General features: G+C 39.4%; 2 protein-coding genes across 7 annotated transcripts in view; one reads left to right on the top strand and one right to left on the bottom strand.

The window, feature by feature from the left end:
- RPAP2 (RNA polymerase II associated protein 2) overlaps positions 1-4,732 on the bottom strand; it is an 89,810-nt gene extending 85,078 nt beyond the window's left edge. For all 5 annotated transcript variants that reach the window (XM_010343856.2, XM_010343857.2, XM_003933305.3 and 2 more), the window contains exons 1-3: positions 4,613-4,732; positions 3,511-3,556; positions 1,824-1,938 (exon numbers count right to left, since the gene is read on the bottom strand). In XM_010343856.2, coding sequence (XP_010342158.1) covers positions 1,824-1,938; positions 3,511-3,556; positions 4,613-4,685 — 234 coding nt within the window. In that variant the 5' untranslated portion in view covers positions 4,686-4,732. The remainder of the gene's footprint in view (positions 1-1,823; positions 1,939-3,510; positions 3,557-4,612) is intronic.
- Positions 4,733-4,774: 42 nt separating this feature from the next.
- The window catches only part of GLMN (glomulin, FKBP associated protein), a 52,470-nt gene continuing 42,141 nt past the window's right edge, over positions 4,775-15,103 (top strand). Inside the window, exons 1-3 of one of the 2 annotated variants that reach the window (XM_074381432.1) lie at positions 4,775-4,854; positions 5,697-5,765; positions 6,170-6,295. In XM_074381432.1, the coding sequence (XP_074237533.1) occupies positions 5,727-5,765; positions 6,170-6,295 (165 nt within the window). In that variant the 5' untranslated portion in view covers positions 4,775-4,854; positions 5,697-5,726. The remainder of the gene's footprint in view (positions 4,855-5,696; positions 5,766-6,169; positions 6,296-15,103) is intronic. The other variant, XM_003933303.3, reaches the window with a different exon arrangement.

Below are 15,103 nucleotides of genomic sequence, written 5' to 3' on the forward strand. Positions count from 1 at the left end.
GAGATTAAGACCAACCTGGCCGGCCGGGCGTGGTGGCTCAAGCCTGTAATCCCAGCACTTTGGGAGGCCGAGGTGGGTGGATCACGAGGTCAAGAGATCGAGACCATCCTGGTCAATATGGTGAAACCTGTCTCTACTAAAAATACAAAAAAAAATTAGCTGGGCGTGGTGACGCACGCCTGTAGTCCCAGCTACTCGAGAGGCTGAGGCAGGAGAATTGCTTGAACCCAGGAGGCACAGGTTGCAGCGAGCCGAGATCACGCCATTGCACTCTAGCCTGGGTAACAAGAGCAAAACTCCGTCTCAAAAGAAAAAAAAAAAAAAAAGACCAGCTTGGCCAACATGGTGAAACTGTCTCTGCTAAAAATATAAAAATTGGCTGGGTGTAGTGGCATGTGCCTGTAATCCCATCTACTCAGGAGGCTGAGGCAGGAGAATCTCTTAAATCAGGGAGCTGGAGATTGCAGTGAGCCACGATTGCACCACTGCACTCCAGCCTGACAACAGAAGGAGACTCCATCTAGGGAAAAAAAAAAAAAGAATTGTCATGTTCATATTTCTATTTAGAAAAAGATCTATGAACCACACTAGAAGTGTTTTTGAAATAGAAGCTCTGAGTTTTTATTTGTCCTCTTAAGGATTATAAGAATATAAAAGAAATTCTCCATTCAAAATTTTAATGTAGTAAAGCTGTTTAAAATTTTTTTTATTCTCAAATTTTTAGACAGGGTCTTGCTATGTTGTCCAGGCTGGTCTCAAACTCCTGGGCTCAAGCAATCCTACCACCTTGGCTTCCCACAGTGCTGGGATTATAGGCATGAGCCACTATACCCAGCCTAAAAAAATTTAATGCAGATTATAATTCTCCCATTTTATGTTAAATCATAAATAATCTGTATTTCAGGTTTTTAAAATATCAAAATTGATGAAATTATATTGACAAGAATAATATTCCTCTGTTACTTAAAACAGTGCAACACAGAATATAGAAAACTGGCATTGCAATCACAGAACTGAAGAAAATCAAGTGATATTAGCAGACTGGTTAAAAGAACCACAACAAGAGTAAAATATACTTGCTTTTTCTTTTTTTTTCCCTCCCCATCCTCATTTTTCTTTTTTTCTGTTTATCAGAGTCTTATTCTTGTTGCCCAGGCTGGAGTGCAGTGGTGTGATCTCAGCTCATTGTACCTCTTGCCTCCTGAGTTCAAGCAATTCTCATGCCTAGCCTCCTGAGTAGCTGAGATTATAGATGTGAGCCACTCCACCTGGCTAATTTTGTACTTTTAGTAGAGACTGGAGTCTCACCATGTTGGCCAGGCTGGTCTCAAACTCCTGACCTCAAGTGATCCACCCATCTTGGCCTCCCAAAGTGCTAGGATTACAGACATGAGCCACTGTGCCCGGCCTCTTTTTTCTTTTTAATTGTATTTATATTTAATTCTTTATATTTGTAGGGTAGTATGTGATGTTTTAACACATGTATATGTTGAGCATATCAGGCTAATTAACATATCCACCTCATATCTTTGTCATTTCTTTGTGGTGAGAACATTTAAAATCCACTTATTAATTTTGAAATATACATTACCTATCATTACCTTATTACGTACTTGTTATTTTTCATTAGTGTATTTTAAAGTCATTATAGAAGGCATGCATGATAGCTGTTTATTTTAAAATGCATGAATTATATAGATTGTTATCTGCATCTAATGACTAAGAACAAATTCAAAGATTTTAATAATGCAAAGAAGTTTTATGTTGCACAGATTTAAAGTTGTTATACTACCAAACTAATAATTTGTCAACTTAACACATACACACTCCATTAGGAATTCTTCTGTAATATTCTCTTCTAAAAGCTGTTCAACAATATGTAGAGCTTTTCTCTCAAATTCAATCTTCTTTCTCACAGCTGCTTCTAGTTCTCCTTTCCTAAAATTTGAAAGAGAAAGTTAATCTACTTATAAGCTTCATCATGTCCAGTATTCCATGTTTTAAAGTACAACACTAACCTATTTTGCCAGTTAAATTTATATATATTAAAAAAAATTTTTTGAATAAAAATATTTACTTCTTTTTAATTGTAGAGATGAGGTCTCACTATGTTGCCCAGACTGATCTCAAGCTCCGGGCCTCAAGCGATACTCTCACCTCAGCCTCCCAAAGCACTGGGATTACAGGCATGAGCCACCATATCCAGCCAATTTTCTAGTTTCTAATGCTGTTACTTTTGATCCAATACTTTTTCAAAAAGGAAATAGGTTACTTTTTGCCCTGCACATACAGAAGTCTTTATACACAAGGTCACCTCTGGCTGGAGGTCTCTCCTCACTACTGGTTGTCTGGTTAATGTCTGCTTGGCATGCAGGGCTCAGCTTAAGGCTTTCCCTAAAAACTCACAGCCAACCTCCCTGCCACCCATCTCCATCTAAATTAGACTTTTATTATTCCTTCTCATAACATCACAGTCTTTTCCTTCATAGTGCTTATCACAATTTGTAATTATGTATTTGTTTATCTTAATTAACTAATTAATTTATTACTATTTATTCCTCTGTTCCACTAGATGAGAACTGTGTCTATTCTGTTCACCATATCTTCAGGGCCTAACACAGGTCTGGCATATCTTATACTCAGTAAATAATTTTTGAAATGAGTAAATTAGACAAAAGCCAATATAAGATTAGTGAGTCTCCACAAAATGAAAATAAATCATAGCTATATACTAATCCCCTTCAGATTCTTCTACTCTTCTGGAAAACTTTGTGTGATAAGTGGTAATGTCTTGCCTTTTTAGAACTGGAAATAGTACACAACAACTTTTTGATGAAAATCGGGACTTGATCTAACAAAGAACAGAAAAGATTTCTTGGAGTGATAGAGAAACTTGTAGAGTGAGTCTCTGACATATAAAGCAATAAAAGGAGAGTATACCTGAAGATGTGAAAAACAAACACACACCTTCTTTTTTTTTTCAGAGACAGAGTCTTGCTGTGTTGCCCAAGGTGGAGTGCAGTGGCCCAATCTTGGCTCACTGCAACCTCCGCTTTCAGGGTTCAAACAATTCTCCTGCCTCAGCCTCCCAAGGAGCTGGGACTACAGGCACCCGCTGCCATGCCCAGCTAATTTCTTTCGTAGATTAGTAGAGAGGGTGTTTCACCGTGTTACCCAGGCTGTCTTGAACTTCTGAGCTCAGGCAATCCACCAGCCTCCACCTCCCGAAGTGCTAGGATTACAGGTGTGAGCCACAGCGCCCAGTCACAGACACTTTCTACAGACACTCATGCCTTCACTAGCAGTCTGAGTGCTCAGTCTGGTTTTCTTAAAGCCTAGAGTAGATGTATGTAACAGTCTATATGAGAATTTATAGGCCTTCCCAGATCTTTCTCTTCCTTCTCACAATTTTCTCTCTCTAAAAATAGTAACCATTATTGTTTTAAAACTGGTTCAAGTAATATGAGATAAGTGCCTATGTCAATGTAGTTGTCCATGTAGCTGCCATACCTTTTAGAAGCATCTTCTTGTTTCAAAGTACTTGTCTGTTTAGTACCTACAATAAAAATACAGTCATGTGCCACATAATGACATTGCCATAAATGATGGACTGTGCATACAGACAGTGGTCTAAGCCAATAATACTGTATTTTTACTGTGCCTTTTCTGTTTAGATATACAAATACTATTGTGTTACAATTGCTTACAACAGTAACATCCTGTGCATTGTAGCCTGGAAGCAATAGGCTGTACCACATAACCTAGCGTGTAGTAGGCTATACCATCCAGGTTTGTGTAAGTGCACTCTATGATTGTCACATAGGGACGAAATCGCCTAACAGCGCATTTCTCAAAATGCATCCCTGCAGTTAAGCCACACATGGTGGCAGTAGGTCAAGTGTACACAAACACATTAGGTGCAAGATAGATTCCTACCTAAATAACAAACTATAGACAAACTTTTTTTCTTTTCCACTTATTTTATGTCCAATCGTGTGTAAATCAAAATGAAATAGGATGGGAATGCAATTTGTTTTTGCAAATTGATAACTGTCTAATTTTTCTTGGTTAAAATGTTTCTCTTTGGGGATTTAATTTTCTCCTGTATCATAATTGCTTAATTAACCACTCCTGAAAAATCTGAGATCTGGGTACTTTTAAGGAGGAACTTCTCTCTGTCCGCCAAACATCCTCTCTCGGGTAAAAGGGGAGTCCGACACCTCAAAGAACCCGGAACCCAAGCAGTCTGGAAAGGAGGACCGGTCCTAGGTTCAAGGCCAGCTCTCAACTAAGGCAAGCTGCCCTAGTCACTTGCCCGGAACCGCAGGGACCTCAGGCCTGGGTTCCCGGCACCTCCACTGTCCTTTCTCTCAGAAGCTGGGGCCACAGCCCTCGTGAGGGAAATCTTAGAACACTGGTGTAAAGGGGTGAGGGCCGGCCGGGAGATCTTTTCCAGGAGGTGCGAGCACGGCGGTGGGAAGCTTTCGGCCTTCTCTGCCCGGGAGAAGCCCTCCACTGAAGCAGCCTTTCAGAAGCTCCGGCGCGCCGGTTCGAAACTTGACAGGGGCCTAGCTTTCAGGGTTCAAAAGTGGGAAGAGATCCTTGCTCCTACCTGCGGCGTTTCGAGAGCGGCGGCGAGTCCCGGCCTTTCGGCCGGCGGAGCGCCACCCTGCCCAGTCCGCCATACTTGAGAGTAGCCTGCGGGACCGGGCTCGGATCCGGCGTCTCGCCCCGAGGCCCCGCCTCCCTACGCAAAGCGCGGGGCGGACCCGGCTGGCGTGGGGCGGAGCCGGGAGAGCAGCCCCGGCGGCCGGAGGAGGTGGCGGCGGCTGGGAGAGGCCGGGGACTTGGCCGGTAAGTGGAGTCTTGGAAGGATTCACGGCGGCCAGGGCTGGCGGTTGGCCGTGAACCGCGGCGGACTTGGCGCCGCGGGCCGACTAGGCCGAGTGAGGTGGTGGAGCCTGCCTGTCTAGGCGAGCAGGAATCGGGAGACATGGCTTCCTCTGCTGCCGCCCGCACGCGCGTGGCCCTGAGGACCGGGCTGACCCGCTCCCCTGGTGAGGACTTCTGCCGGGAGAAGCGATGGTCTCTTCCTAAAGGCCGCTGGTTACCTTGTCTCCGTGTGATAGATACAGTGATTTCACTAGATGAATTCATTACTTTGGGGACTACAATTCCTAGAGAGAAACGGGATGGAGGGCATCTGAACCCTTACCCCCGTGGGTAGCTTGTGTTGCACCCCAATTTTTGTAAGGTGAGACATTAAAAAATAAAAAATCCCTTAATGATTAGAATTTTGTTTTCAGGTCCACCTTTTGGAAAATTTTTTTTCAGAAAATAAATACTTTGCTTTTTAAAAGCCCTTTAGTCCGTATTTGCCTCGCCTCTTGGGAGTGCTTGAGAAGGTTTTTTTTTTTCCTTCCAAGTAGCTTTCAAAACTATGCTCCTAGAAAACTTGAAAGATGCAATAAAGGCTTCTGAAAAAACACTTTATTTTCTTAGGCTAAGATACTAAGATTCAGTAATAACATTTCAACTTTAAAAGTTTACATTTTCTCCTACCATGCTATCAGACCAAAAAAACAGAACAACAAAATCTTTATATTTTCTTTATTGTATTTAGTAATAATTTATCACACTGAAACATAACTTTTGAATACTTTAATATCACAGATAGCTGTGTTTTGTATTTGTAGATTTTAGCATCGAAGCTAGGAAAAATAGGAATGGCTGTAGAGGAACTTCAGTCCATAATAAAGAGATGTGTAAGTATGTTTTTTAATTTTGTAAAATTAAATACCTTTCAAAATATGGGAAGGGCACAGATTGTTTTTAATTATATTTGTGGTCACTCAAATTGCTTATCTTCTTTAATCCTTGCTTCCTGTAAAGAGCATGAGTGGGGGAGGCAGATTGGATTATTTCTCCAGGTGACATACTTATTTAAATAACCTTTTACGTTTTAATCCTGATCCACAGATTTTATTGGTACAGTAGATTTCAAGGTCATTGGTTAAAGTATTTATTTGGGTAATCCTAATTTTGATAACATGTTATTTATGTTACATTTATCTAGATTTTAAACTGTTTTTTTAATAGATAAGAAGTCACTGTGTTTAATTTTTACTTGCATACACATTTTTTTGTTTGTTTCTTTTGTTTTTGCTAGCAAATCCTAGAAGAGCAAGACTTTAAAGAAGAGGATTTTGGCCTATTTCAGTTAGCTGGGCAAAAATGTATAGAAGAAGGGCACATAGACCAGCTATTAGAAATTATTCAAAATGAAAAGAATAAGGTACGTACAATCTTGGTGTTTACTTTTCAGTCTTGGGAAGAGAATAATTACATGATGCTATTCATCCAGTCATTTATTCATCAAACATTTAAGAATCTGCTTATGTTTTCACAATAGGGAACTGAAAACAAAAAAAGAATTAGAAATATTTAGGTTGGGCACAGTGGCTCATGGTTGTAATCCCAGCACTGTGGGAGGCCAAGGCAGGCAGATCACTTGAGCCCAGGAGTTTGAGACCAGCTTGGACAGCAGAGTAAGACTCTGTTTCAGGGGGAAAAAAAAAAAAAAGAAGAAATATTCATATACTTGAAGGTGCTTATAGTCTGATCAAACAGATAAACGTGTAAACAACTAACAATAATGAGGCGCCACGTGTGTACCTGTGCAACAGTCTTGCATGTTCTTCGCATGTACCCCAAAACGTAAAATGCAATAAAAAAAAATAATGAGGCAAAATAAAAAAGTGCTGTAGTTGAAGTAAAGAGATTTTAGAAGGAATAGAATTACTTCTGGTTTATGGAGTCCAAAACTGGTGTTTGAGTCATTAATTTACATTGAGACATATACATATCAAGCAGGCTAAATATTCATTTTGGGTGATCAGCCCATTCTTCTCCAGCCAAAAGTGTATGGAAAACCAAATTTTAATTAAAATAGTATTTTGTGTGCATAGAATTGGAACAGGAGAAGAACTGTATGTCATACTAGCCAGTATCATCCAGTTACAATAGTTAGAGAAGTCATTCTCCACTATGTATAGAAAAGGATCTTGTTTGTGCATCAGGAATAACTTTTTCCTGGGACACTATGTTGGCAACACCCTGCCAAATTTTGTGTCTTTGGACACTCATTATAAGGAAGACTGCTATTGTTTGGCTCTGTGTCCTCACCTAAATGTCATCTTGAATTGTAATAATCCTTTTGTGTCAAGGGTAGGACCAGGTGGTGGTAGTTGAATCATGGGGGTGGTTTCCCCCATGCGTCTCATGATAGTGAGTGAGTTCTCACAAGTTCTGAAGCATCTGGCATTTCCCCTGCCAACACTCACTCCTGCTGCCCTGTGAAGAAGAGGTGCCTTCCACCATGATTCTAAGTTTCCTTCCTGAGGCCTCCCTAGCCATGTGGAACTGCACATCAGTTAAACCTCTTTAAAAGTTACCCAGTCTTGGGTATTTTTTTTTTTTTTTTAAGAATAATAAGAAAAAGAATAAAGAAGAAGAAGAAAGAGAAAGAGGAAGAGGGAGAGAGAATGGGGGTATTGCTTTGTTGCCCGGGCTAGAATGCAGTATAAATATGGGTATGCCTATAATTGTCCTTAATGAAATGAAGGACATGAAAGAAAATGAGGGAAGAGAGTAACAAACAAGGAGCCAACCAACATTTCGTTTAAACTTCTAAGTTGATATGATGTGGTACTGATAAGAGTGTATATTTTGTGTAAAGTGGAGAGTTCTATAAATGTTAATTACGTTTACTTGTTCCAGATCTGAGTTCAAGTCCTGGATATCGTTGTTAATTTTCTGTCTCATTGATCTGTCTAATATTAATGTTGAAGTCTCCCACTATTATTGTGTGGGAGTCTAAGTCTCTTTATAAGTCTTGTATGTCTGGGTATTCCTGTATTGGGTGCATATATATTTAGGACCTTTAACTCTTGTTGTTGTTGCATTGATTCTTTTATCATTATATAATGTCCTTCTTTGCTTCTTTTGATCTTTGTTGCTTTAAAGACTATTTTATCAGAGGCAAAAATTGTAACTTCTGCTTTTTATTTATTTATTTTTGCTCTCTGGTTGGTTGGTAAGTCTCTCTCCATCCCTTGTTTTGAGTCTTTGTGTATCCTTGAATGTGAGATGGGTCTGGATGCAGCATACAGTTTTAGTTTTTTGTCCAAATTGGCTGTCTGTCTTTGAATTGGGGAATTTAGTCAATTTAAATTTAGAATTAATAATGATATATGTGAGTTTAATACTGCCATTTAATATTAGCTGGCTATTTTGCCCATTAGTTGATGTAAATTCTTCATTATATTGATGTTCTTTACTTTTTGGTATTTTTTAGAAAGGCTGATACTGTTTCTTCCTTTCTATGTGTAGTGGTTCTTTCAGAAGCTATTGTAAAGCAGGCCTGGTGGTGATGAATTCTCTGAGTGCTTGCTTGTTCACAAAAAACTTTATTTTTCCTTCACTTACGAAGCTTAGTTTGGCTGGATGTGAAATTCTTGGTTGAAAGTTCTTTTCTTTAAGGATGTTGAATATTGGTCCCCACTCTCTTCTGACTTGTAGGGTTTCTGCTGAGAGATCTGCTGTAAGTCTGATAGGCTTCCCTTTGTGGGTAACCTGACCTTTCTCTCTGGCTGCCCTTAGTATTTTCTCCTTCATTTCAACCCTGGTGAATCTGACGATTATGTGCCTTGGAGTTGCTCTTCTTGAGGAATATCTTTGTGGTGTTCTCTGTATTACCTGGAGTTGAATATTATCCTGCCTTACTAAGTTGGGAAAATTTTCCTGAATAATGTCCTGAAGCATATTTTCCAGCTTGGATTCATTCTCTTCGTCACATTCAGGTACACCTATCAAGCGTAGATTAGGTCTTTTCACATAGTCCCATATTTCTTGGAGACTTTGCTCATTCCTTTTTATCCTTTTTTCTCTAATCTTGTCTTCTAGTTTTATTTCATTGAGTTGGTCTTCGACCTCTGATATCCTTTCTTCTGCTTGATCAATTCGGCTGTTAAAACTTGTGCATACTTCACGTAGTTCTCGTATTGTGTTTTTCAGCTCCATCAATTCACTTATTTTCCTCTCTAAATTTTGTATTCTTGTTGACATTTCGTCAAACCTTTTTTCAAAGTTCTTAGTTTCTTTAGATTGTGTTAGAACAAGTTCTTTTAATTCACAGAAGTTTCTTATTATCCACGTTTTGAAGCCTGCTTCTGTAATTGGAACACACTCGTTCTCCATCAAGCCTTGTTTTGTTGCTGATGAGGAACTGGGATCCCCTGCTGAGGAAGAGGCGTTTTGATCTTGGGTATTCTCAGCCTTTTTTGACTGTTTTCTTCCCTTCGTTATAGATTTATCCATCTGTGGTCTTTATAATTACCGTCTTTGTAATTGGGTTTCTGAGTGGACGTCCAACTTATTGATTCTCAGTGCCAAAATCTGAGCAACCCACTGCACCGACCAAATCAGCGGCGTTAAGATTGATGGTGCTTTTCTGACTCTGCACCAAGAACCGATGCTCTGAGGCGCCGGCAAAACCGCCTCTCGGGTCACAAGAGTCGCACTCCTCCACTGGGAATCTCCTGGTGCGCGAGCAACAAGAATTCATGTGAAGGTGTGGCATCCTTTCGTTCTTTGCGTTTTCACTGGGAGCTACAATCCCGAGCTGCTAGTGATCAGCCATCTTGGATCTCTCTCTGGGTATTTCTACATAGCATGAGAGCAGACCAATACAAAGACCATCTTCGTTCTAGATACATACTCTTTCTTCATTTGCAGTGCTATTTATTCATTGAAAGTTTTCTTTCTTGATATCACAGTGTAGTCATGTTGATCTGTGTTTCTTGTTTCTGTCCAGGGGATCTTGATTGGATTTGGGGGATTCCTAAAACTTTTTAATCATACATTGTTATATAATCTCTTAGTAGTTCAAATGGCTTATCCCCTTTTTATTTTTTATTAAAATAACTAGGATATTTAATTTTGTTTTTGATATATGTTTATGATAACTTTGTAACCCCCTCATATAATACATTTTATGTTTTTTAAAATCTTCTTGATTTTTTTTTTCACTCTTAGAGGATAACCTTTGAAAGTAATTAGCTTTTAGCTAATAATAAAAAAAAATTAGTAACTACTAATATTTATTGAGTAGTTACATGTACCAAATGCTCTCTTTAGTCTCTTACATTTATTAACTTGGTCTCTCCAAAATCTCAGAAGGTAGGTGTTCATTTTGACTGAAAGGTTAAATGACTTTCCCAAAAGTAAGTCAGCTTTTCTGTGACATCCAAGATTCAGACTTGTGTAGCATGGTTTTGGAGCTCCTAACCACTCTGTTCTACCTCTGGTTGGTGCTGTACAGCATATGGTTTGAGGCTAGAATACAGGGAATTGGTTGATTGAGAGTATAAGGGATCAAAAATGACTGGGTTTCTAACCTCTGAAAGTATAATATATGATAATGTGAATAGAAAAAGGCAACTTAAGTGGAGGGAAAAGTTTCCTGAAGGAACACAAGTGAGTCGACTTTTAGAAATTTTCAGTTTAAGTGCAGCAGGCAATTGGAAAATAAGGTTTTGAGCTCAGCAGAGATACAGGAATTAAGATGTAGATCTCTGAGACACGTATCTGTGAGACTTTAATTACCTAAAGATTAGGTAATTGAGGGGGAAGAAAACAATTTACCCAAGTTCACAGAAAAGGGGCATAAGAGAAGAGCCCCAAGAGCCCACCTTGAGGAATTTAAGAAAGAGGTAGAGTGAAGAGGCCTGGCAAGGAGACGAGGATCAGCACCACATCAGTGAGGCAGAAGGAAAAGGGAAGTATAAACAAATTATTTTTCAGGCATTGCATGCCTCAGTGTTTTATCTTTAGCATGCTTTTGAATGGCTAACAGGATAGATTTAAACATTGTGAGGCCTAGTCTTAATAGTTTGAGAATCACCTCTGTAATGTCTGAGGTGACATTGCAGAGGTTTAGATATTGATAAGACAGTGTTCAAAACTGACTACAGGCCAGGCACAGTGGTTCATGCCTATAATCCCAGCACATTGGGAGGCCAAGGAGGGTGGATCACCTGAGGTCAGGAATTCTATACCAGCCTAGCCAACACGGTGAAATGCCACAATTAGCCGGGCGTGATGGCACATCCCTGTAATCCCAGCTACTCAGGAGACCGAGATGGGAGAATTGCTTGAACCTGGGAGGCAGAGGCTGCAGTTAGGCAAGATTGCAACACTGCACTCCAGCCTGGGAGACAGAGTGAGACCTCAGCTCAATAACAACGACAACAAAAAGCTGACTACAATTTAATTTTCTTGCCAGATGACACTATCAAGATGACCAAGACTTACTATTATCTTCAGCTGTAAGAGCGAATTAAAAGTGATAAAAAGATTTACTATTAACTGCTTTGCGAGAGACCATTCACATACCTTTTGTTACAGTATATTATTATACTTGTTGTAGTTACTGCTAATCTCTTAATTTATAAGTTAAACTTTGTCACAGATGAGCATGTACAGCTAGTGCTCGACTTACGACCATGATTGGTTCCAAAAGACCAGTCGTACCGTGATTTGGTCGTAAGTTGAGTAGGCTATATGTACAATACTGTGAAATGATATAAAAATCTTTAAGTCATATTTTATCATAATTTTCTTTAATTGTTATATATCATAATTTTCTTTGTTCATTTTATGCCATTTGTATCATCTCTATACCATTTTGTTTCTTATTTTTACATTTGTCAGGTTTAAGTAAAACACTGCATTACCAATACAACTGGTTTAATATTTGCAAAACATATAAAATTACAAAATACAGGTGCATACAAAAATACAAAATACAGGTATAAAAAATACCATAGGAAACATTTTCTCAATTGCAAAACATATCAAAATATGTAAACATGTACGAAACATTTTATTGACAATTCCTCTTGGTAGACATCTTGGGAGGGGTTTGATGAAAAATATCCAAGACACAAAACACAAATTGCTGTACCGAGTCTGGGATAACAGTTGAAATGGTGCACGCGGAGATGGTAGTGCTGCTGGAAGCTGGTCCACACTGTCGTATGCCCAGCTGGGCAACGTTTGCACTGCCAGATGCGGAGCAGTTGTGGCTAGCGATTGTGGTCGTAAAGTCAAATGATCGTAAGTTGCATAGGTCTTAAGTCGATCAATACCTGTATAGGATTTATATATAGCCTTTGATACTATTCATGGTTTCAGGCATCCACTAGGGGTCTTGGAATGTACCCCCTGCAGATAAGTGGGGAGACTACAATATCCTATACACTATTGTCTTATAAGACTGGAGTCAAGATGAGGTATTAGAGGTATCATTTTATCTTCTTGCTAGATCAGCTTAAAAAAAAAAATTCAAATTTTAGTGGTTACATTGTAGACGTTTATATTGATGGGTATGTGAGATGTTTTGATACAGACATGCGATGTGTAATAATAATATCATGGAGAATGGGATATCTGTCCCCTCAGGCATTTATCCTTTGTGTTACAAACAATCCAATTAATCTTATTTAGTTATTTTTAAATGTACAATTAGTTATTGATTATAGTCACCCCGTTGTACTATCAAATAGTAGGTCTTACTCGTTACTTGTAACTTTTTTTTTTCTTTTTTTTTTTTTTTTTTTGGTACCCATTGGCCATCTCCTCTGCTGCCCACTACTATTCCCAGCATCTGGTAACCATCCTTCTGCTATGTCCATGAGTTCAGTTGTTTTGATTTTCAGATCCCACAAATAAGTGAGAGCATTCAATGTTTTTCTGTGCCTGACTTATTTCAATTAACATCATGGTCTACAGTTTCATTCATGTTATTGCAAATGACGCGATGTCATTCTTTTTTATGGTCAAATAGTACTCCATTGTTTATATGTACCACATTTTCTTTATCCATTCATCTGTTGATGGACACTTAGGTTGCTTCCAAATCTGAGGTATTGTTGACAGTGCTGCAAGTGAACATGGGAGTGCAAATATCTCTTCAGTATACTGATTTCCTTTCTTTTGCTGGGTCATATGGTAGCTCTATTTTTGTTTTTTTTTGAGGAACTGCCAAACTGTTCTCTATAATGGTTGTACTTATTTACATTCCTACCAACAATGTGTGAAGGTTTCCTTTTCTCCGCATCCTTGCCAGCATTTGTTACTGCCTGTCTTTTGGATATGAGCCATTTTAACTAGGGTGAGATGATATCCCGTTGTAGTTTTTGTTTTTGTTTTGTTTTATTTTATTTTGTTTGTTTTGAGACGGAGTCTCACTCAGTCGCCCAGGCTGGAGTTCAGTTGTGTGATCTTGGCTCACGGCAGCTTCTACCTCCTGGGTTCAAGTGGTTCTGCCTCAGCCTCCCGAGTAGCTGGGATTACAGGCACGTGCCACCATGCCTGGCTAATTTTTGTATTTTTAATAGAGACAAGGTTTCACCATGTTGGGCAGGCTGGTCTCGTACTTCTGACCTCATGATCCACCCTCAGCCTTCCAAAGTGCTGGGATTACAGACGTGAGCCGCCACACCCGACCCCCATTGTAGTTTTGATTTGTATTTCTCTGATGGTCAGTAATGCACACCTTTTCATAAGCTTGTTTGCCATTTGTATTTCTTCTTTTGGGAAATGTCTATTCAAATCTTTTGCCAATTTCTTGATCAGATTATTTTTTTTCTTTAGTGTTGTTTGAGCTTCTTTTTCTATTCTGGTTATTATTCCTTTGTCAGATGGGTTAGATCTGCTTTTTCTTTATTTATATATATATTTTTGAGATAGGGTCTGTCTCTGTCACTTAGGCTGGTTTGCAGCAGTGTGATCATGACTCACTGCCACCTCTGCCTCCCAGGCTCAAGCCATCCTCCCAATCAGCCTTACAAGTAGCTCAGACTACAAGCATGTGCCACCACGCCCAGCTCATTTTTGTATTTTGTAGACACAGGGTTTGGCCATGTCCAGGCTGGTCTCAAACTCCTGAGCTCAAGTGATCCACCCACCTCAGCCTCCCAAAGTGTTACGATTACAGGAATGAGCCACCATGCTTTAAAAAAAAAATCACATTTATTTAACTTTAAAAAATGGAGACAGGGTCTCATTGGGTTACCCAGGCTGGTCTCCAGTGATTCTCCTGCCTCAGCCTCCCAGAGTACTGGGATTAGAGGCATAAGCCACTTTGCCCAGCCAGCCACCATGCTTTTAGAGAAGGACTTTAGAATGTAAATTCTAGGAGGATAGTGATCTTATCCAGCATGTTCCTCACTTTTTTTCTAACACCTAGAATATTACATTGTTTGCTTGGTAAGTACTGATGAGTAAAAGTACAAAGCAGGCCAGAAAAGTGGCATTGTTGATACTTTTGAAAATCAGTGATTTTGATAATGAATGTGAATTACTAATTAAAAGATAAACTTGCCGGGCGCGGTGGCTCAAGCCTGTAATCCCAGCACTTTGGGAGGCCGAGGCGGGTGGATCACGAGGTCGAGAGATCGAGACCATCCTGGTCAACATGGTAAAACCCCGTCTCTACTAAAAGTGCAAAAAATTAGCTGGGCATGGTGGCACGTGCCTGTAATCCCAGCTACTCAGGAGGCTGAGGCAGGAGAATTGCCTGAGCCCAGGAGGCGGAGGTTGCGGTGAGCCGAGATCGCGTCATTGCACTCCAGCCTGGGTAACAAGGGCGAAACTCCGTCTCAAAAAAAAAAAAAAAAAAAAAAAGATAAACTTTTACTTGTGTAGTAGGCATTCTGAAATATCTTTGAACATAGAAGCCACTTGTATGGAGAAGAGAAAATTAATGAAGTTTCATCCCTTCTTTTTATATAAATTGCAATGATTATATTTAGAGACTCCAAGGAACTTTAAAAAGTACATGAGCATTGGCTGGATTTCTTTATGAATAAGGGGAGCAGAATTCTCTGTGGATGTTAAGTACTTGCCTTAAGCAGATTAACTCTGTTGTTGGAAATAGAAGAACTATTTAAATTTTGGAAACACTAACTTGCCTAATAAAAAGTAAAGACCCTTTTGCCTTTCTTCAGTGAACATATTAAAAACTATTTTAAAATGTTGA

The sequence above is a fragment of the Saimiri boliviensis genome, chromosome 11 (assembly GCF_048565385.1).
Source record: "Saimiri boliviensis isolate mSaiBol1 chromosome 11, mSaiBol1.pri, whole genome shotgun sequence".
In the NCBI taxonomy this organism is placed as follows: domain Eukaryota; kingdom Metazoa; phylum Chordata; class Mammalia; order Primates; family Cebidae; genus Saimiri; species Saimiri boliviensis.